The 23035-nt window shown below is 38.4% G+C and overlaps 1 protein-coding gene across 1 annotated transcript in view; it reads right to left on the reverse strand.

Moving 5' to 3' along the window:
- Window positions 1-296: 296 nt before the first annotated feature.
- The window catches only part of LOC126480194 (polyribonucleotide nucleotidyltransferase 1, mitochondrial), a 131789-nt gene continuing 109050 nt past the window's right edge, over window positions 297-23035 (reverse strand). Inside the window, exons 7-9 of the mRNA XM_050103846.1 lie at window positions 6134-6257; window positions 3524-3757; window positions 297-665 (exon numbers count right to left, since the gene is read on the reverse strand). Coding sequence (XP_049959803.1) covers window positions 513-665; window positions 3524-3757; window positions 6134-6257 — 511 coding nt within the window. The 3' untranslated portion in view covers window positions 297-512. The remainder of the gene's footprint in view (window positions 666-3523; window positions 3758-6133; window positions 6258-23035) is intronic.

Raw genomic sequence — 23035 nt, forward strand, 5'->3', positions numbered from 1 at the left:
CAGCGTGCCAGCTCAAGGATTAATGAATGAATAGTTGTACGTACCATACTATTACAACTTTTTCAAATGAGTAGTTTCTCTTCTCTTTTTAAGTATGCTCTACGAATAATTTTATGACATACTAAAATAATGGGAATGTGACACACTTTGGGATTATCTTTACTCTTTCTCCCCCAAAAGATTGCATTTAGTTGTTAATGGTCTTTGTCATGTTTTTATGCTTATCTCGGGAGAGTTCTACTTAAAGCTACATTTAAGATATCACTGGAAAGGCAAATACATTAACAACACAAAGATTTCTTAAGAAATTATATTTCCTCACTGGGTACACTGTCCAATTTGTGCTCACAGAGACAATATTTAATAAAAATGAAATAATTGCAAAGATATACATATCTTTGCACTCTGTCTACATTATATCACATGCCAATGAGGAGCTCAATATCTGTCAACAACAATACATCTGTAAACAACAGACAAATGTTTTCCAGTATCTGAACACACTATATTATCTAAGTTTTATTCAGACTGTGAACCACTGATGTTGCCGGACTTTGCAAGACTTTTCTTGAAAGTCTCATTAAACCAGACACAGGATCTCTTCCAAAGTACTTCACTCTGATCTCATCTCCAACTTGCAGACCCAGGGCACTTGGATGATTAACCTTCAAAACAAGATTTTTTATTATAAAAATGTGTGTCAAGTCATTTATACTGGTGCATAATTAAATGCAATAATGATTAAAAAGAAAGCAGAAATTAATACTTGTGCAACTTCAAACTGAAATGCTGTTATATTTAGTTCTATTAAGGACAATATAAGTTTAACAAATTTATGCCAGAAATATTTCTGTGCATATAACTTTTCAATTATTTCATAAATTCACTAATTCTCTAACTCCATCATAGTTTATTCCATTACTATCAATTATTTTTTAAATAAAACTGATCTACATGTAATTCAACATGTAAACTCTCTTATCTGGAAGAATGTATTAAGACTCCAACCACATCATGTCACAAATACTGAACCACCGCTTGTCATGCTTTCCCACTGTCTAATTTTTCCTCTCTACACACTGCCTGCCTTCTGATTGTCCCAACCCTTAAATGTGAAGAACAGGCTGAAGATCTGATGTACAGTAGAATGAACAAATGCCAAACAGCAGTTGCAGCTCACATTTTTGATTGAAAACTGACCAAAAAGCCTAATGACAGCATTTTTGATTGCAAACTGATCAAAAAGCCTAATGACAGCAACATACACCATAAACAACCCATAGGTACGACACTCATCATCCTTAAAGCACTAGATGTATATACAACAAAAATCATAAAACTCAGGGAAAAATAGAATAATCGGACATGATGTAAATATAATACACAATATTAAAGAAAGATTGAGGTTTAATATGCAATTAATGATGCAGTCACTAGAGACAGAGCACAAGCTCAATTGGGGAAGGATGGTGCAGGAAATCTTACAGCAATTTTTGAATTAGAAGCCTATAACACTGCATTTAAGGTTTATTATTTATTCATATCACCTTTCCACTGAAAAATTCAGTCAAAACATTGGCTACAGGTCTTCTATGATTACAAGAGTGCTTGCAACACATTATTAAAACACACACATTTTTTATTATAAGTTTTTGTGATGCAAGCCACCAGCATACAGCCTAAATAAATTGTGGGTAAATGCGCCCATGCATAAATTCACTGAAAGAGCGGCAATAATAATAATAATAATAATAGAAACAGGGCAGAATAAAACCTGTAACGGGACTGACAAATAGACATCATTTTATTTTATTATACACTAAATTTGTGTTAAAAAAGCTTTTGCTTAAGATAATACTAAGTTAGGTGTTGCGATCAATAATCGATATTGGAATTGTATGTTCTTTGTAGCTTATGACCGCGATCTTTGGCCTACAACGGGTTTTCGGCCACTTGAGTGTTGGCCGCGGTTGTTGTGTATATAGTTTTGGCAATAAATGTGATTTTGATACAAAGAAACCATGGAATACTGCGTCATTTTTCGATAGTCCAGTAATAATTAAAAAACCCGCACCTTTTCTTGGACCCAGAGCAGCAAAGGAATCATCGCCTGGACAACAAGAAGCCACATGGACAACGCAGACTCAGCAGCATCAACAAAGTAGACATCATGGTCAGCTCTACTAAAGTACTATACAGCCATTAGCCACACCGTAACGGTGTCCTTATGGAGATAACTTTTCCTGCGCAGTAGAGCGGGTTCGTGACAAACCGAATCTGCGAACTTAATCAATACAGCTGCTTTATGTGGAATCAAAGACAATACAGATTTCAGCTTGTTTCTGTGACGTGCAACTGTGTCTATACTTGATGGGAGAAATAAATTGGACCGTACATGAGATAAAATAGTCAAATTAATGTTTTGCAGATATACAATAGATATGTTGACACATGCAGTAGCCAATCTCCCACAAGAAAGGCACAATATACCATTGCCTTCCTAACTGTACATGGGAATGAATGGTGCTTGTAAGAATATCTTACAGAAGTTATTGTTTTGAATATTTAAATTTAATTTATTAACAATGGAATGAACACAGATTACCACTCAGTGTTTACTGGAGGCACTGAGTGGAACACAGGCTCACAAACAATAACTTTGCCTCAACATGGAAGCTCCTCAGAGCACATAGTGACTTTGTTGCAACACTATGTCCCAATTGGGGAGAAGGGATTTGTTACATGAAGCAAGTGAGATGAACAAGGAATAGGGGAGGCAGCAGGTGGAGCAGAGAAAAAATAAGAGGGTGGGGCAAGAGCTATGATAGGAATGTATAATAAGAGAAAGAGCTAGGAATACTGTGCCAAAGAGGACACCCTAATGCCGAAATAGGAGGCAAGGATTTGGGGGGATTGGAGAGGATCCAAATGGCACACATTGTGAAGTAGACTGTAATATCAAACATTTATTACTTAGCAACACGCTCTGACACTCAAACATGGTAAGCCTTAACCTTGGCCACAGTTTGGTGCAGGCTATTCATCTCAGTAGGCAATTAGCGGTAATGTCCATACAAAATCCTGCAGCTTCCCTTTCCTAATCTCCATGTCCTATTTGATTATGTGCAAAATGCTGTTACTCCTACTTGCAACCTTCTCTTCCTCTCCTTACTGCTTGTTCACTTCAACTCCATCAGATGACGGAATCTGTCACCCTAGTCAGGCCACAGCATCACATAACATAACACACTGTGTATGTTTATAAGCTGAAGTACAACAACAATGCCCCAGTGCTTGTTTATGTGCCTATCTACCACTTAAAACATGTATTATACAATGAGTTGTCATCTCCACTTATTCCACTGTTTTTACTTCTACAAGGATTTTCCAGCTTTATAAAAGTTTATACATAATAATTACAACAAAATTAACATAACACAACACATGAAACAATAAATAGCAACTAGGTGCACCTTTTATTGTAATAGGAAATCTAGTAAAGTGACCAACTAAGACTACATACTTTTCTTTGGTCTAACTGTGAATTGTGCAACAATGCTGGTGTCATATTTGGGTACAGTTGTACCATAACTCCTATGTCTCGAACCTCAACAATCTTCGCTGTGTATATGCCACCAAACTCCAAGACTGGTTCACGTTCAGTGCTCAAGAACTGGTCAATCATCTCACGAGCTTCATCCATTGCTTGTTGGTTTGGAGCAAATAAGGAGAATGCTGTTTCATCAACCTGTGTGACCTGTGTGAAACAATTTTCATACTAATGAAAACAACAGATTCTGGAATACCAGTGTAATATGCATGTAATAGACATATTTTAAGTTTTGTCTCTCTTATGTTAACATCAATTTTCACTCAGTAATTAATGGGAAAAAGTAAGATTTAACAGCAATGATCCGTGAGCATAGCAGTATACTGACACTTTGTATTTGATATGACCGTGACATATAACTTCACTCAAAATTGTGCTTGCATCTAGCTGCCTGAATTAATGTTCCATTTTAGGATATAATATAATATGGATGCAATATAATGAGTGAGGTTGCACAGCAGTTAGACATGGGACTCATATTTTGGAGTACCAGGATTCAGTTCCCTATCTGGCCATCTCAATTTATATTTTTTGTGATTTCCTCAAATTGCTTAAGGGGGGTAGGATGTCAAATGGGCCGACTTGAAGCAGGACAATTTAATTTCTACGGTCTATACTTTTATAAATAAATTCATACAACTTTGTCAGCGTGACTAGGAAGGATTCAGGATTCACACTCATAGCAGTTGAAATTCAAAAACATAACAAAATAATTTTTTTTCACATGTGAAATTTCATCATTTTTTCACTTACTATTGGCTACATTTGTTACTATAGGTACACTTTTCTTCACAAGTACGAGAGATTATTCGATGAATTTTGCACAGCATACAAACCATAATTACAGATGTATGAAACTCTAGATTTTTCCAAATCTATTAAAAACTGTGGTAAAAATTGAGATAATTAACTATAAAATTTGAGTTTTTCTAAACATGAAGTTTAAAATGTAACAGCTCATTCATTTTTTCATAATCTGATGTCCTACCCCCCTTAAGGCATAAACCTGGATGGCTCCATTTCTTTCTTCTCCTTTCCTAGTTCAAGCTTGAGATCCATCTATATCGCCTCATCCTTAAGAAGATCCAATCTTCCTTCTTATGGGTGCAGTTGTATCTGCACTACAAAGAAGTTCGTATTGCCCCCTCCCCCCTTGAAGTGCACATTACAACAAGAATTGCAGTAGCCATGAGTGTGTGTGTGTGTGTGTGTGTGTGTGTGTGTGTGTGTGTGTGTGTGTGTGTGTGTGTATACATGGGAAAAAGCACCATTTACAAATCTGTTGCAATGAAGGAGAAGACTAAGTAAATGTCAGTAGTATATAAATGGGTTGAAAGAAGAATGAATAACAGGAGAAAGACAGATTTGCAGAAGAACAGGAACAGGAAGCACATAAAAGTTGTTTTCTCTCAACCATTGCCACATGAATGATTTTTTTTTTTTAATTCAAAGTTAAAAAATGCACACGTTTGACATTATTGCTAGCATAACTTACTTGGTACAACGTTTGGCAAGAAAAACAAATTTGAGCCAAAATATGTCATAGTATTTTTGTCTAGAGATTAAAGGGAGACAACAAAAGAATCAGTTCCATAAAAGGAGACTGCTAGTTACACACACTCAGGATAATGTGTAGGCATTAGCTTGACGTGACAATGCAACATAATGTGATAAATCACATGATTTTTCACTAATGTAATATGCTGCTTGCAAAATGCTACTTCGCTGTAATATTGTAGGATTCCTACAATTTCATCTGGCTGACACCCAGCGGTTAATGATTTTTCCAAGATGGTCAGCTAAAGTCCAGTGTTGAAGATACTAAGGATGAAGTTTTTTTCATACTTGTTTATAGATAGGTAGTAATACTTCCATGAACTAAAAGTGTACACCGTAAGTGAGGATATTACCGGCAGCAATAATTTTTTTTTTCTGAACATAATTTACATATAAAATACGGACTATATGTGATTTATTCTAATATTATACAACAATTTCATGTTAACTGTTCATTATTATTGCAACATGTATGAGATTCCTAAAACTGAAACACCCAATAAGCAAATATGTGACAGCAATAATTATATAATTACAAAAGACTGAATGCCCTATTTTTCATACTCATGAAAGCAAAAATTACACATTTCTGCCCTTTTCCCTTTCTAGTTTACATTTTGAAAGATTGTTGTCATAAGCAAAAAGAAACAGCAATAAAAATAAGTGCTTCAGATGTGTAAAAATAATATTTACTAAATAAGACTTTGAGGATGAAGCAAAAGTAAAAATGAAGCAATCCTTTATATTTGCTTTCAAATTTATGTTAAACTTTCCCTGCCTATATTCATTTCCTTAAATAAGCAGTGTTTTAAAACTAAGTATTTATTTGTCTTTTAGGACATGTAATTTTCTGCCTAGAACAAGGAAGCCTTTGAATACATTTAACATTAGAACAAGCAAAAGGCTGATTTGTAACTGTTTGAATAAATAACATTTGGTTCAGACATATATGCCATTGCATCTTACCTGCACACCTGTTTCAACCAAAAGCCTCTTTACATTAGCCCCACCTAATCCAAGAAACTTCGATCGATTATGCACAGGCACTTCCAGTTTTTCTGAAACAGGCCAATTTTCTTTCTTCTGTGCTCTGAAATGAGGAAAATAGGAATACATGTACAAAATGTGAATGAAAACTACTAAATCTTAATCATCATTTTATTCAATAAAACGAAAAAACTCCAAAGTTATCAGAAAACCTGAATTCTACATGTATTTGTTAATACAGAAGAAAGGAGAACATTGTGATGGGATATCTCAATGTAATCTCAAGCTGGTAATGATTCTGTGACCCTTTAAAACCCACTAGTCTCCAACGGATACAAATAAAGTGTAGATGAAACTAAAATGGTGGGTGGGAAAGTAAGTACCCAACAGTTGCACAATTAAACTGAAACCAATATGGCATAATTATGGTGGTTTTAGGCTATGCAGTAGCAAGGTTGTAACTTCCAATTTGAATATGAGTGTATGCATTTTCTAAAAGAAGCAAAGAAATCTTTCCTTACTACCAAAGTCACAGAAATGTCCTCTTATGGACATCTGTTCTCAGCTTTTTTGAGAATGTTTGGCAAGTCAATCTTTAGGTTTATGAAGACTTCTCTCCAGGCCAGACCTGAGAGAAAGCCCACCTGCCCCACAACTCCCATCTCTCCCTGTTCCAAGACAGTCTCAGACTGTGGTCATTCCACAGCATTCTGTTTCATTGCTGGGGAGATAACATTGAGGGAAGAAGAAAGTGGTGCTTGTAATGGAACTGCTCAATACACCTCTTTTTTTTTTCGCACAGTACAGAACAACATGGTACACAATAAGTTAAGATGAAGAAGATGATGATGGTGATGGTGATGGTGATGATGATGATGATGATGATGATGAGTTGGGTTGAAGGGGCGCTCGACATCATGGTCATCAGCACGCTGACGAAAAGTCAACATGAAATCTCATGCGTGGAGACGAAGGATGTCCCCACATGCAGAGCAGTTATAACATACTTAAGTCTGCCGCCCTTCCCCACCAGTTTAGGGATGAGGCCTGACAGTTCACAAAATTTCACCACTCTGTTAACACTGGTATCGGTATCTGCGAGATCGGTGGGCAGATCCCCAGCAAGACCAAGGACTGCTAATATAGGACACATGTAGCCACAATATGCTGAACTGAAAGTGGCATGCCACAAACTTCACAGAAAGGTGGATCCTCCCCCTGGAGGAGGAATCCTTGTGTGAAACGGCTACGCCCGATGCACAGTCTGGTAAGCAAAACCTCCTTCCAGCGGAGAGGCTGACATGAAGTCCACCAAGCTTTTGTGGTTGGTTTGAGCAACCGCAGTTTGTTGTCCAACACCTGCAACCATTCAGTCTCCCACTGACGCATGATGCATCTGTCAGAAAATGAGATAATGGCATGCAACGGGATGGGACATTGGTGGACAGCACCATCCCAACATGCTTCCTTGGCAGCTTTATCAGCTATATCATTACCCTGTATCCCAAAGTGGCCAGGTACCCAGCAAAAGATCACCACCTTGCCATGGCATCGGAGCCACTGTAAGCAGTCATGGATGAGCTGAATCAGCGGGTCTAACGGATACATTTAGTGAAGCGCTTGCAGTGCACTAAGAGAGCCGGAATAGACAAGAAAACTTGAACGGTGATGTCTGTGAACCCTCTCCAGTGCCATTAGAATGCCATATAACTCTGCATCACTATTTGTAAATTGTTCTGGAAGATGTACTTTAAAACCCCTATCAGGAAAAACCACAGAACAACAGAGAGCATTCCCCTGCTGGGATCCATCTGTATAAATAACAATAAAACTATGGTACACACTTAAAATTTACGAAAACAAAGTTGTAAAAACCATATCTGGAGTACAATTTTTCAGGTACAGCATCAAGCTTAAAATCACTTTGGCCTCCAAAGACATCAAGGTGGCAGTGCGTTCCATCCCTGGGTGTGTATTTTCATGCCCGAGAGATCCAGATCCTTGAGGCAGTCCGTAGCATGTATACCAAATGGCTGGGTCATTTGGGGCCGATTCCTGAACAGTCGTTCGAAGGTGGGTTGGGTCACTGAACTAAATGCCAATGACTGGGGTGATGCTGAGATTTTCAGCGCCTGTCAAGCCAAAAGGATACGTCGTCGAATCCAGAGTGGTGGTTCACCAGCCTCTGCACACAGACTCTGAACTGGGCTGGTCCAAAAGGCTCCAGTCAACATCCGAATGCCCGCATGGTGGACAGCATCTAACATTCGGAGGTACGAAGGATGGGCCTATTCACAGACCATGGTGCCATAGTCAAAGCGTGATCAAACAAATGCCCTATAAAACTGTAGGAGGCGGAACCTGTCAGCTCCTCATGTTTTTCCGCCAAGGCATTTCAAAATGTTTAACAACCTGAAGCCCTTTGTTCGTAGGTCTTTCAGGTGTGGCAGCCATGTTAATTTCAAGTCAAATAATAAACCCAAAAAGCGAACTGTGTCTTGGAAAAGTAAAATACCGTCCCCCATTGTAAGTTCTGGTTGGTTAAAACTCCGACAAGCACGATTAAAATTGACACACAAAGTCTTCTCAGGTGAGAACCGAAAACGAGTAGAAGATTGCAAAGTCATCAACAAACAAAGAGCATTTGACAGGGCTCCTGACTGCAGAGGAAATGCCATTGATTGCAAAGGCAAACAATGTGACACTGAGGAGACTGCCCTGGGGCACACCATTCTCCTGAACATAGCAATCAGACATGGCATCGCCAATGCGATAATGAAAACGCCTGTCCTCAAGAAAGGATTGGATCAGAAGCGGCAGGCTTCCACGTAGTTCCCATTCATGAAGTTGGCGAAGGATGTTGTACCTCCAAGTAGTGTCATATGCTTTTTCGAGGTCATAAAACACACAAACTACATGGTTTTGGGGTAAGAAGGACTCCTGTATCACCATCTCCAGTAGAATTAATTTGTCAAGAGTGGAATGGCAGCGCCTGAAACCACACTGGGAGCAGCTAAGGTAACCTCGGGACTCGAGCAGCCAGACAATGCTGCGGTTGGCCATGCGTTCAAGAGTCTTACCCATACAACTAGTAAGGGCAACACTCCGATAACTGTTAGGGGCGCTACGGTCCTTACCTGGTTTCCAGAATGGAATTAAGATTGCCTCCTTCCAAGTTGTGGGGTACTGTCCATCAAACCAAATCTGATTGAAACAAGAGGGGAGCTGACCTTTCGCTTCAGGGCACAAATGACAAAGCATGGTATAATGGATCTCATCAGGTCCTGGAGCGGTGTCTCTGACTGCATATAAAGCTGATTCCAGTTCCCATGTGGAGAATGGAAGGTTGTAGACTTCTTCATTACGTGAGAAAAAATTGAGCTTCCTCATCTCTGCAGTCCGATGGAATACCTGAACAGCCAGGAACTTGTCTGGATGACTTAGTAACAGTGAAGAAGTGTTCAGCTAAAACGTGAGCCATCTCTTCTGGCATGTCCACCAAGACCCCATTATTTGACAAGGCCGTAAGGGGATGTGGACTACCCTTGCCTGAAATCCATCTTATTGATTTCCAAACGTGTGCAGCGGAAGTGGTCCGATTAATGGAAGTCATGAATTCCCTCCAGGAAGCCCTCTTCCATTCTCTGATCACTCGCCTTGCATGTGCTCTCGCAGACCTGAAGACATGAAGATTGTCTGTAGTTGGACACTGTTTGAAGTTCCGAAGAGCTGTCAGTCTGGCCTTGATTGCCAATTGACAGTCATCATTCCACCAAGGTACAGGCCATTGTCCGAGGTGGTTACTAGACCTGGGGATGGACTATGCAGCAGCCCTTTGGATCTCATGAGTGGTATGAGCCACCACCTCTTGTGCACAATCCTTTCATTCAAAAATAGCCTGTCGACTGTACTGTAACCAATTTGCCCTTTGTATGATCCACCTGCGTGGTCTCCTGCTTGTCACTGTCCTATGCATGGCAGACGAATCTGCACTGGGAAGTGGTCACTAGAATGTAAATCTGTAGCCACTTCCCCACTGAACTGAATCTGCAATAGCTGAGGAACAAAAGCAAAAATCAATAGCTGAAAAAGACCCTGTAGCTATGGAAAAATGAGTCATCTGACCCGCGTTCAGAAGGCAGATATCCTCAGAATGGACGAGTTGCTCGATCAGCCGACCCCTGGAGCAAGTAGTAGCCGAGCCCCACAGCACATTGTGGGCACTGAAGTACCCCACAAGAAGGAATGGGTGCGGAAATGCCTGAAAGAGGTCTGCCAGTGTGTCCGAATCCGAAGCGTCATGGGGGGGGGGGGGGGGGGGGCGGGGGAGAGGGGGGGGGCAGGTACAAAGAACACACTGTAATAGTAAACGGTGAGAGAAGTTTCACAGCAATTGCTTGGATGGTTGTGGCAAGAGGGACAGGAGAGGAGTGGTATATGTCCTCAAGAACAATAGCCACTCCACCTTTAGTCCTGCCTACAGTAGTATTGTCTTTCCTGTATATGTGTGTGTGTGTCTGTGACTTTAAGATGCATTTCTTGTAAGTAGATGCAGAAAGGTTTATCCTGGACCAGCAGCTGCAATTCTTCCAAATGTGAGCTATATCCATTCAAATTCCACTGTAACACAGAAGTCCCTATGGAAGCCATTGGTTAGCGATGGTGGTTCTTTCCTTTCTCCCTCAGAGGCGGTGTGATTTACCGGGGAGGTAAGGGGGAACATTAGCCGGTTCTGCGTTCTCTAGTTCCTCTGATTGGAAGTCCACATCTTCTAGAGCATAGCCGCCATCAGAAAGGGAGAGCGCTCATCAATCTGAAGGCTTACCTGTCACTTTTTTGGACTTAGAACTACTTTTAGAAGGACGTATTTCTTTACTGACAGGAAGAGGAGGCTGCCTGGGTTGCTGCGATGGCTTAGGTGGCTTCTGAAGTTGGGGAGTGGTATGTGGCTTAGGTGGTAAGTCTACTACTGACGGCTTCCGAGCGACATCAGTTGCAAGTCGAGTGTTTCCTCCACAGGTACAGCGACAAGTGCATGTGCTCGTACTTGAATCTGTGGTCTGAGTTTGTGTGAAGGCATTGGTGTTTTAAGGGCTGATGCAAAAGAATTTACAAAAACCAGTGGTTGCATGGCTTTGTAAGCATTTTTAGCTTCACCATAGGGTATGCGTCTCTGTACTTTCAACTCTAGAATTTTCTTTTCCTCGTTGTAAATCCCACACGTTTTGCTCCACACTGGGTAATCCCCAGAGCAGTTAACACATTTTGAAAGAAGTTACAAGAAGTGCCTGACTCATGAGCAGAGCCTCCACAATTGCCACACATAGCCTTCACGTTACATCCCATAGTGGTGTGGCCAAATCTTTGACATTTATACAATCGCATGAGGTTAGGAACACACGAGTGAACCTTAAGGCGGATATAGCCGGCAAGGATATGTTCCGGTAATTCGAGAGTACTAAACATTAGAATAAACGTTGCCAATTTTTCCAATTTGCCATTGACTCTCCTTATATAATTCTTCACCTCCGTGACGCCCACATTCATCCACTCTTCACGAAACTCCACGGGGTCCATCTCCATTATATCGGAGCAGGTAACCATGCCCTTATTATAATTAAGGGTGTTATGCAATTCAGCCTCGACTGGGTAGTCACCTAAGACCTTACATCCCAGAAGCTTAGATATTTGGGTGAATTAGCAGTTTCAACCAAAAGCATCCCATTACATAGTCATTTGACACTTTTCAGAGACACAGCAATACCTTCTAATGCCTTGTTAATATAGAAAGGCCCCTGTTTTGCTTAATTACAATGAAAGTGTTATGTCACACTAATGCCCTGCTACTATTACTCGGAGACTTCTTTTCGGGAGGACTGACCAACCGAACTCTCTTTGAGGAGTGGGTGTAGGTGGTGCCTGACTGTACACCCATCCTGTCAGGAGTAGTAGTTTCATGAGACAGTTCCATACAGACCCCACAAGATGCTAGGGAAACAATCGTCAACCCAGGCAGGGCCTTACATGCCTGAGCAAGTCTGATTCAACTGGGGTGCGGCAGGTGCCCCGGAGGTTGCTCGCTAAAGACTGTTTCACCTCAACAGCCATTCACCTCCTCAGCACGTAGCACACCTTGAGGTTGAGGTTTTTTTTTTTTTTATATAGAGGTGGGTACCTTCCTTGCAGCCCAGGCGGTGAAGCCAAGACCCCCATTCTCCGAAACGCACAACATTCCACCACTGCGCCGCATGGTGGTCATTGAAGTATGACCAGAGCTTACGGTGGCAGAGGACTGGTGGTGCTTACGAGTCCCCAGCTCAGGAACCCCAGGGTTGCCAAGCTCGTACTCAGCAAACGAATGCTGAGGGGACAATAATTTAAAGTTATGAATCTTGTGATTCAGAATTATAATCATACTTATTGTTTTCCATAATTATTCCAAAAGAGAAATTTGGTAAGAAAAAATGCTTAAATTTAAGAAATGTTAACTGACTGTATCTCTTTGGTTAAGAAACATTGATTACATCCATAATATATGCATATCTTTGTATGTGAACTTAGAATATCTTTGGAATAGTATACAATTAGTGTGTGTATGTCAGTCAGTTATGGAGTAGCATGTATTACATCACTGAAGTCTGTCAGTCATGAAGTTATAGATTAACGAACTGTTGGAGCCTGTCTGCCTGTTTTGGAGCAGCAGGATAGAAGTTGGCATGATGTGCTGGATTGTAAAATCTTTTTGTAAATGATTTTATTAAATTGTGACCAAGTACTCTGATTGTCATGCAGTGACACAACTGATGTTCATTAAAAGTTTGACTTTAAGTAAGTGACCTACATCGTTATATTATTTCAATATACATATTAACAAGCAACAACTCAAGTGTCTCAGCAAGCAGAATCTACCATCTTGACACACAGCCGAACAAAAATTTCAACATCAGCTAGCATAAAGTTAAGTAGAAACAATGAACTTTTAATTATTCAACTTCAGTTGCTATTAGCAAAATGTATTTAATTTTGAAAATGCATGCAAAATGAGAAATTAGCTAATTTCTTTAAAATTTAGATTACTGAAGTCAAGAGAGCAAGGAGTGGGACAGAAGTTGGGGTCTTTATGTCCGGGATAGAAATAAACGTAAATATATACTGAAATGATATGCGTGTTGCATGAAATCAAGGAAAAGAGAAACATTGTTAAGTTTTTTTCACACAGAGGACAATACTTATGACAGACAACAAAGGAAGCGGCCTAATCAACAATGGCAGTGTTCATGGACACCTGAAGTTAAATACTGACTTTTATTTTCATCTTATTCATGTTACATGCATGAGAAGACCATTTAACAAAAGGTGACTAGTTTTGAGCTAAAAGTAGAAATGGGTATGTATAAGAACTTCATAGACTTGGGAAATGAATCCAAAGCAAGTAAACAAGAAAATAAAGTACCTGACTGAATGGAAAATTACTTCAATCTTCAAGAGAGTCTAAGCGACATTTCAACACAAATCCACAAAGTTTGACAATACATAAAAATAGTTAAGTTCAGGAAATTACAAGTAAAAGTGGGATTGTAGCACCAACAGCATTCATTGTCAAAGCCAGCAATAGTGTTGAAAGTGATTTAATAAATTTGAAAGTTTTGAATGATAATGTCACAGAAGATGTTCTTTTGAATGAAGCACACAATTTTTATGAAAATACCATAGATGACCCTGTTATTCAGACAGAGCTTTCCACATTATGTGCAGAAAGTCTTGTAAACATAAATTTTGTAGCAACAATACTGTTTGGGAAAGGTGGTCAGAATTGGTGGGTGAAGCACCTGATTGTATTTTGCACACAATTTAATGTAAATTAGAAAGAATTTAATATTACTGCAGTAAGCTGCAATGACACATTTAGAGCATTTCATTTCATTGAAAGAATAGCTGGCCAGAACTTTGCAGTAAAACTAAGGGAAAAGAGTAGTAAAGCATGTAAATGTAAAGTTATGTATGGGATTTTTTAACAACTGCAGAAATTTGGTGTAATTGTTACATTAGTAAAGGGACTGTTTGGAAAATGTAAAGTAAAATTATTTTTTAATGTAACTTCATAATGGAAAAATCACCACAAGACATATAAAAAAGATGAACAGGCCACCACCCCAATAAGAATGTTTCAAATGAACAACACTAATGATTAAATTTTTTTGTCTGTTACAGACCATGCAAAAACTTCATGTTTTTTAATGAACATTTCCTTGGCCTATTAGGTGATACTTTGTAAATGAATTAATGGTGCAAACTGAACAACCATATTTAAATATACATGATGGTAGGATTGCTATTATACAGTGATTATTAATGCTTTTGCTTTCATTATGTTTACTGTTTAGTACTAGAAAATGAAGCATATTATGATTTTAGTGATTTGCATAAAGTAATTATTTATGTTGTGGTATGTATTCTTATTGTCTTTGGATTATGAGAGAGCTCTGAAAGATAAATTTTTGTCATTATTTAAAAATTAATATTACGCTGATCATATAGCAGAATATGCAATTTACTGTTTTGATGAAAAACATTCCTAAAGAATTTTTCATTAAATGTGCTTTAAACTTTGTCGTGTCTTGAGAAACAGAAAAATAATGGTAGACAGAACTGAGGATTATTTGGAACATTATTACAATATCTATGTAGGGAATACTTTTTGGGAAATAATATTATTTAATGTGTTTTGGGTTTTTGTTGTTGTTCAGTTTCATGGCAGTGTTAAAAAAAAACACACACATTTTTGGATACATGTGGAAAAAAATTTGATGTTAGACTTTGTCTTTTACAATTTTCTGTCGGCACTTGAACAGACCCGTTATGAAAAACTGAACCATCAAAGAGTATTTTGCATCAAATATGAAGTACACTAATCTGAGGTTATGTTAAATAACTTTTTATCCCAAACCAATCACTTTTTTTAAGGAGAATATTGCTTTTAGAGAGAGAGAGAACTGCTTTCAGACCTCACAGGTAGTATCTGAGAACTATGTAATCACACTGAAGTCAGGAAAGCTACAAACAGATACTGAATTACTATAATTTGAATAGTACATGTACTACAGTCAGAATATTTTTATTTATTTTTGCAATGTTGAGCAGATTATTGTTGGAAGATGTCAGTGTATTTTGAGAAATGAAGTGATTAAGATGATGCAGAGATGATGGATTGGAAGTTAATAAGAAGTATATGTTGTGGGAAGGTGATGAAGTTGAAGTTAGGAAACTGTATTCTGATTTGTAGTGTAGTATTGTCAGTTGTACATATGAAGGGCATGTTTGCATCATTTTTTGATGGAGAATTAGATGGCACACTGAGATCTCAGATTTTAATAATATGTGTGCATATATTTTTCAATAATGCCATTATTATTTTATTTCTTGAATCATATTTTAAGAATTGTATAAATATTTATATTATCTACACTTTCAAATTTTCCCTATTCTTTCTGCCAATATGTCTTACTCTGAGTAATAGTTCATATTTGTCTACTACTACCACAAATTATGTCAACTCAAGGTATTTCGACGTGAAATCCATTGACTCGTGTATAACTGGTAACATCACCAGAAACTAATCACTAGTGTTTTTTGTACCTGACATTAAAACGATGTAAAGAACATTCTACTAAGCTGAGTTGTGAAAAGGGCTGATACACTACAAGTATCAAGATGATGTCATACCAAGGACATGGAAAAGACTAAGTAAAGTCAAGAAAGGTTTGGTGTTGGTACCATTTTCTTTTTATAAAGTGAAAAAGATCATAACGTACATGTTCTTATCTGCTGTTATAAACACTGAAAAGTAATAGAATTATAGAGTGAGGCATTGTATGGCAAATACAAAGAACTCAAACTAAACAATTTTGTGAAAATTTTAATACTAAATGTATCTGTATAAAGTACTAATTAAAAAGTTGACACATCATTTTCTCATGCCATTTGCAAAAGTTTGTTTATTTTACATAACAGTGTTTAAAATACTACTTAATTCCCACAAAGTCATTTGTCTTCTCTTTTATATTTGTGTGTGTGTGTGTGTGTGTGTGTGTGTGTGTGTGTGTGTGTGTGTGTGGAGGGGGAGGGGGGGGGGGGGCTAATGCGAGCGCGTGCATGTAAAAAACTATTTCTCTTTGGTTAAGAAGAACAAATAATTTTATTAAATTGTGAACAAGTATTCTGTCATGCTGTGAAAGATCTAATGTCCATTAAAAAGGTGACATGAAGAAAGTAACCTGCATCACTATATTATTATTATTGTTATTATTATTATTTTACATCAAGTTCTGTCAGTACATGAAATTACAACATAAAAGTAATAAGAGATAAAAATAAAATGTTTATGAAACCGAAAAAAGTCAACCCATAAGTTTAAGTAAAAGTAATCAACAATACAACAAGAATCAGTTTACTTTTTCAAGGAACTCCTCGACAGAATAGGAGGAGGAGGAGGAGGAGACTAGTGTTTAACGTCCCGTCGACAACGAGGTCATTAGAGACGGAGCGCAAGCTCGGGTGAGGGAAGGATGGGGAAGGAAATCGGCCGTGCCCTTTCAAAGGAACCATCCTGGCATTTCCCTGAAGCGATTTAGGGAAATCACGGAAAACCTAAATCAGGATGGCCAGAGACAGGATTGAACCGTCGTCCTCCCAAATGCGAGTCCAGTGTGCTAACCACTGTGCCACCTCGCTCGGTCGCGACAGAATAGGAGTGACCCATGAGGAAACTCTTCAGTTTCGATTTGAAAGTGCATGGATTCCTTCTAAGATTTTTTAATTCGAGTGGTAGTTTATTGAAAATGGATGCAGCAGTATACTGCACACCTTTCTGCACAGGTGTTAAGGAAGTCCGATCCAAATGCAGGTTTGAATTCTGCTGAGTATTAACTGAGTGAAAGCTGCTTATTCTTAGGAATAATCTAATATTGTTAACAAGAAATTACAGTAAGGAAAATATGGGCCAATTTCAAAATAGCCAGACTCATGAACAGGGGTCGACAAGAGGTTCGCGGACTTACACCACTTATTGCCCAAACCCCATTTCTGAGCCAAAGATATCCTTTTAGAATGGGAAGAGTTACCCCAGAATATAATACCATATGACATAAGCGAATGAAAATAAGCAAAGTAGACAAATTTTCATATCGAACGACCACTCACTTCAGATACCATTCAAATCGTAAAAATGGCAGCATTAAGTCTTTGAACAAGATCCGGAATGTGGGTGTTCCACAACAGTTTACTACCTATCTGAACACCTTGAAATATGAACTGTTCAGTTTCATTAATCATATGCCCATTCCGTGAAATTAAAACGTCAGGTTTTGTTGCAGTGTGTTAGAAACTGTAAAAACTGAGTCTTACTGTGATTTAGCACTATTTTATCTTCTACAAGCCATAAGCTTAGGTCATGAACTGCACTATTTGAAACTGAGCCAATGCTGCACACAACATATTTTACTAACAAGCTAGTGTCATCAGCAGACAGAAATATTTTAGAGTTAAACGTAATACTAAAGGGCATTTCATTTATATAAATAAGGAACAGGAGAGGCCCAACACTAATCCCTGGGGCACCCCCCAGGGATTTCAAAGTATATATTTACAAGCAATAATCCAACTGTCTTGAAGCAAGCTCAATCTACCACCTAGATGAACAACCAAACAAGAATTTCAACATCAATGAGCAGAAAGTCAATTAGAAACAATGGAATTGTAACTATTCTACATTCATTTGCTCTTATTAATGAATGTTTAATGTTGCACATCCATGCTAAATGAGAAATTTGTAAAATTTGCTAATTTCTTCAGTATTTCAATTATTGAAGTCAACAGAGCAAGGGATGGGTCAGATGTTGTTATACTGTAAGAAGTCTGCCTATCCAACTGTATTTTTGGCTATGTAAAACCAAAATTACTTCTGACTCTACCCCAAATATGGCAGTTATGCCATACACTTGAAATGGCTAGACATCTGAAACTGTGCATACTGAAAAGCAAATAATAGTTAAGAAAGCCAGTGCAACAGATTACAGTCATACAAAAAAGGGAGAAATATCAGGGATTAATTTCCCATCAGCAATTAAGTCATTAGAAATTGAGCACAAAGTCAGATAGAAGAAGCAGAAGCAGAAGAAGGTGAAAATAAATGGCTGTATCCCGTCTGAAGGTACTGTGCTGGCATTTTCTTACAAGATTTTAATGGAATTGTGGAAAAGCTAAATCAGGCAAGCTGGATAGGGATTTGAAGTAACTGTGCTAACTGCATTGCTCTGTAGTGTGGGCATCATCAATGGTGATCCACAATTACACAGACTACATTATTAGGAAAAGAAAAATGAATTCAACCATATGCATTTGGTAGAGATGAAAGGAAAAGTCTTGACATTATATCTTTACAAGGGAGCAAAATCACTGACAAACATTGCAGTTATAATACAATCATATGTGAGGGTTAACATTGACTCTCCTGTGAGAGAAAAAGATGTCGCTATCCATTAGTTTCCACATCTACTTGCCTATGTGATTATCAGTAGGGTATATGTTCTCCTAATACAATCACTCATTATATTTAAAAGCCTTCCATTCTTAAAGGCTGGTTTACTAACATTGAGCTGCTATAGAAACCTGAACAGTAACTGTATATGAATTTTTATCTACAAGTGGCAGGCATTTTGGTGATATCTACAGGAATACAGGAAGTAGTAGAAGGGTGGCACAGGAATGTAAAATAAAGAGAGGAAGACTGTATGTTGAGAGAAGTTTGGTTCTTTTAGACATCATTTCATCGTCATATCAGTTGCTAAATTTGTCAATATATTCAAGAACAGCATTGTAGTGTATTAACGCATGATTCCTGCTCTGATCTTTATGAGATTCATCAAGTCTGGGGATGGGTATACCAAGGAAATATATATGTGCACTTCACTGACAATATACAAGAGTATGCTGAAAAATAGTTCCTCCGACTTTTGTGGAAACTCCTAAAGCTTTTTAAATCTACATCTACATGATTACTCTGGTATTCACAATAAAGTGTCTGGCAGAGGGTTCAATGAATCACCTTCAAGCTGTCTCTCTACCATTCCACTCTCGAACACCGTACAGGAAAAACGAGCACCTAATTTTTTCTGTGTGAGCCCTGATATCTCTTATTTTATCTTGATGATCATTTCTTCCTATGTAGGTGGGTGACAACAGAATGTTTTCACAATTGGAGGAGAAAACTGGTGATTGAAATTTCATGAGAAGATCCCACGCAACAAATGCTTTGTTTTAATAACTGCCACTCCAATTCACACATCATGTCTGCGGCACTATCTCCCCTATTTCATGATAATACAAAATGAGTTGCCCTTCTCTGAACATTTTCGATGTCATCTGTCAGTCCCAACTGATGAGGATGCCACACTGCACAGCAAAACTCCAGAATAGGGTAGACAAGCATAGTGTAAGCAGTCTCTTTCGTAGATCTGTTGCACCTTCTAAGTGTTCTGCCAATGAATCGCAGTCTTTGGTTTGCTCTACCTACAAAATTATCTAAGTGATTATTCCAATTTAGGTTATTTGTAACTGTAATTGTAATTCCTAAGTATTTAGTTGAATTTACAGCGTTCAGACTTGTGCGACTTTTTGCATAATCAAAATTTAGCAGATTTCTTTTAGTGCTCATGTGAATAACTTCACACTTTTCTTCATTCAGGGTGAATTACCACTTTTTGCACCATACAGATACCTTATCTGAATCATTTTGCAATTTGTTTTGGTCATCTGATGACTTTACAGGACGGTAAGTGACAGCATCATCTGCAAAGATTCTAAGATGGCTACTCAGATTGTCTCCTATGTTGTTAACAATAGAGGACCTATAACACTTCCTTGGGGAATGCAGGATATTAATTCTGTTTTACTCGATGACTTTCCGTCTATTACTATGACTGTGACCTTTCTGACAGGAAATCACGAATCCAGTCACACAACTAAGGCAATATTCCATAGGCACACAGTTTGATTAGAAGATGCTTATGAGGAACGTTGTCGAAAGCCTTCTGGAAATTTAAAAATATGGAATAATAAGACATCCCCTGCCAATAGCACTCATTACTCCATGAGTATAAACAGCTAGATGTGTCTCTGAATCCGTCCTGACTATGTGCCAATAAATAGTTTTCTTCGAAGTACTTCATAATGTTCGAACATAGTATATGTTCCAAAACCCTACTGCAAATCGACATTAGTGATATGGGCCTGTAATTCAGTGGATTACTCCTACATCCCTCTTTGGGTGTTGGTGTGACTTGAGCAATTTTCCAGTCTTTAGGTACGGATCTTTCTGTAAGCGAGGGGTTTTATATAATTGGTAAATATGGAGCTACTGTAGCAACATACTCTGAAAGGAACCGAACTGGTATTCAGTCTGGACCATAGGCCTTGCCTTTGTTAGTGATTTAAGATGCTTTGATACATCAAGGATCTCTATTTCTATGTTTCTTATCTTGGCAGCAGTTCTTGATTCAAACTCAGGAATATTTACTTCGTCTTCTTTGGTGAAGGAGTTTCAGAAAACCGTGTTTAATAACTCTGCTTTAGTGGCACTGTCATCAAGGACTTCACCATTGTTATCATGCAGTGAAGGTATTGATTGCGTCTTGCCACTGGTGTGCTTTATGTATGACCAAAATCTCTTTGGGTTTTCTGCCAGATCCCGTGGCAGAGTTTCATTGTGGAAATTATTAAGAGCATCTCACATTGAAGTAAGCACTATATTTCAAACTTCTGCAAAACTATGCCAATCTTGAGGATTTTGTGTTCTTTTAAATTTGGCATGCTTTTTTCATTGCTTCTGCAACAGCGATCTGACTCGTTTTGTGTACCCGGGGGTATCAGCACAATCACTTATTAATTTATGTGGTATATATCTCTAAATTAACATTGATACTATCTCTTTGAAATCATTCCACATCTTTTCTACACTTACGTGATCAGATCGGAAGGCGTGAAGACTATCTCTTAAAAAGGCATTAAGGGCATTTTTATCAGCTTTTTAAAATAGATATACTTTTTGTTTCTTTTTGATGGTTGTAGGTATTACAGTATTCAGCCTAGCAGCAACTGCTTTGTGGTCGCCAATCCCTGTATTCATCACGATACTCCCAATTTGTCCAGGATCATTTGTTGCTAAGAGATCAAGTATGCTTTTGCAACCATTTACACTTATAGTGGGCTCATGAACTAATTGTTCATATTAATTTTCTGAGAAAGCATTCAGTACAATTTCAGATGACGTTTTATGCCTGCCACCGGCTTTAAATGTATAATTTTCCAAGCATATCGAGGGTAGATTGAAGTCACCACCGACTATAATTGTATGAGTGGGGTATCTATTTGAAATGAGACTCTAGTTTTCTTGAACTGTTCAGCAACTACATCTTCTGAGTCAGGAGGGTCAGTAAAACGTCCAATTAATAGTTTAGTCTGCTTGTCATGTATAATCTCTACCCATACTATTTCGCAGGAACTATCTTCTTCAATTTCACTAAAAGGTAAACTACTTTTGACAGCAATAAATACTCCACCACCAACTGCATTTAATCTTTCCTTTCTGAACACTTCTGAACAGTCGTTTGAAAAAATTTCGGCTGAACTTATTTCTGGCTTTAGCCAGCTGACCATACATATGACTACTTGAGCTTCAGTGTTTTCTACTAGGGCTTGGAGCTCTGGTTCTCTCCCAACACAGCTACGATAATTTACAACTACAATACCAATCGTTTCTACAACTACTTCACTGTGTTTTACCTGCCCCCTTTTAGACAAATGTTACTCATTTTACATCTTCATTCCTCATACATACATATTTGCATCCCTTTGCCACTAGACAGCTCCAAAGTGCAGCGTGTAATGTGGCGGTGTGTAACTTAACTATGTCGGTGTGTGAGAAGCAGTGTGCTGTAATTGAGTTTCAAATTCAGAGAGTTCCTCCACACGTGACAAGCACCCTCTGCTTCAACATAAGAATGCCAGACGACACCAGAACACTGTGACATCTGCAGCAATATGATGCCATGGATTCACTGTCACTGATCATCCTCCATACAGTCTCAACATGGCTCTATTAGATTTTCATCTGTTTCCAAGACTTAAAGAACACCTTTGAGGACTTCAATATGATGATGAAGTGGTGCAGGCAGAGGTGAGGTAGTGGCTCTGTCAACAAAATCAAGCATTCTACAGTGATGGTATCAACAAGCTGATCTCTCACTAAAATAAATGGGCTCATTACCACGGTGACTGTTGAGAAATAAATGCAGAGAGATGAAGAATAAAGCTGTAGAACATTTGTTTCATTCAAAAAGTTTTATGGGATTTCACATAAATAATTTGGAGGCATTGCTTTTCAGCATGCCCTCATAGCTACTTTGATGTGGGGAGGCTATCGCAGTAGTGATGATACCCTTGTTGGAGGGGTTGGTCGGGGCTAGAGGGGTGGGGGAGACCGAGAGGTGAGTCTAAAAAATGATTTGTATATGTAATGCTTAAGAGAAGCTGGTTGAAAGCATCTGTATATCTTACAAGTTATTACAATAATGACCACTGAAGATGAGCATACAGCAACATGAGTCATTTTGTGGTCAATGACTGGTGAAATCAGGCAACTTTTGAAGACAGATAAATGCATTCCCACCAGCAGAAGAAAGTTTAATTCTCTTCATGTGCCAATCTTCTGCCATGGTGCCACACACTCCAAACAGGGCTCTCCCCATGGGCACCGCCCAGCCACAGCAATGTTTACCTGGTCAGTAAACTGTTGCCCAGTGTCTCTGGGCCCCATCCATGATGGGC

The sequence above is a fragment of the Schistocerca serialis genome, chromosome 1 (genome assembly GCF_023864345.2).
Source record: "Schistocerca serialis cubense isolate TAMUIC-IGC-003099 chromosome 1, iqSchSeri2.2, whole genome shotgun sequence".
NCBI classification, from domain to species: Eukaryota; Metazoa; Arthropoda; class Insecta; order Orthoptera; family Acrididae; genus Schistocerca; species Schistocerca serialis.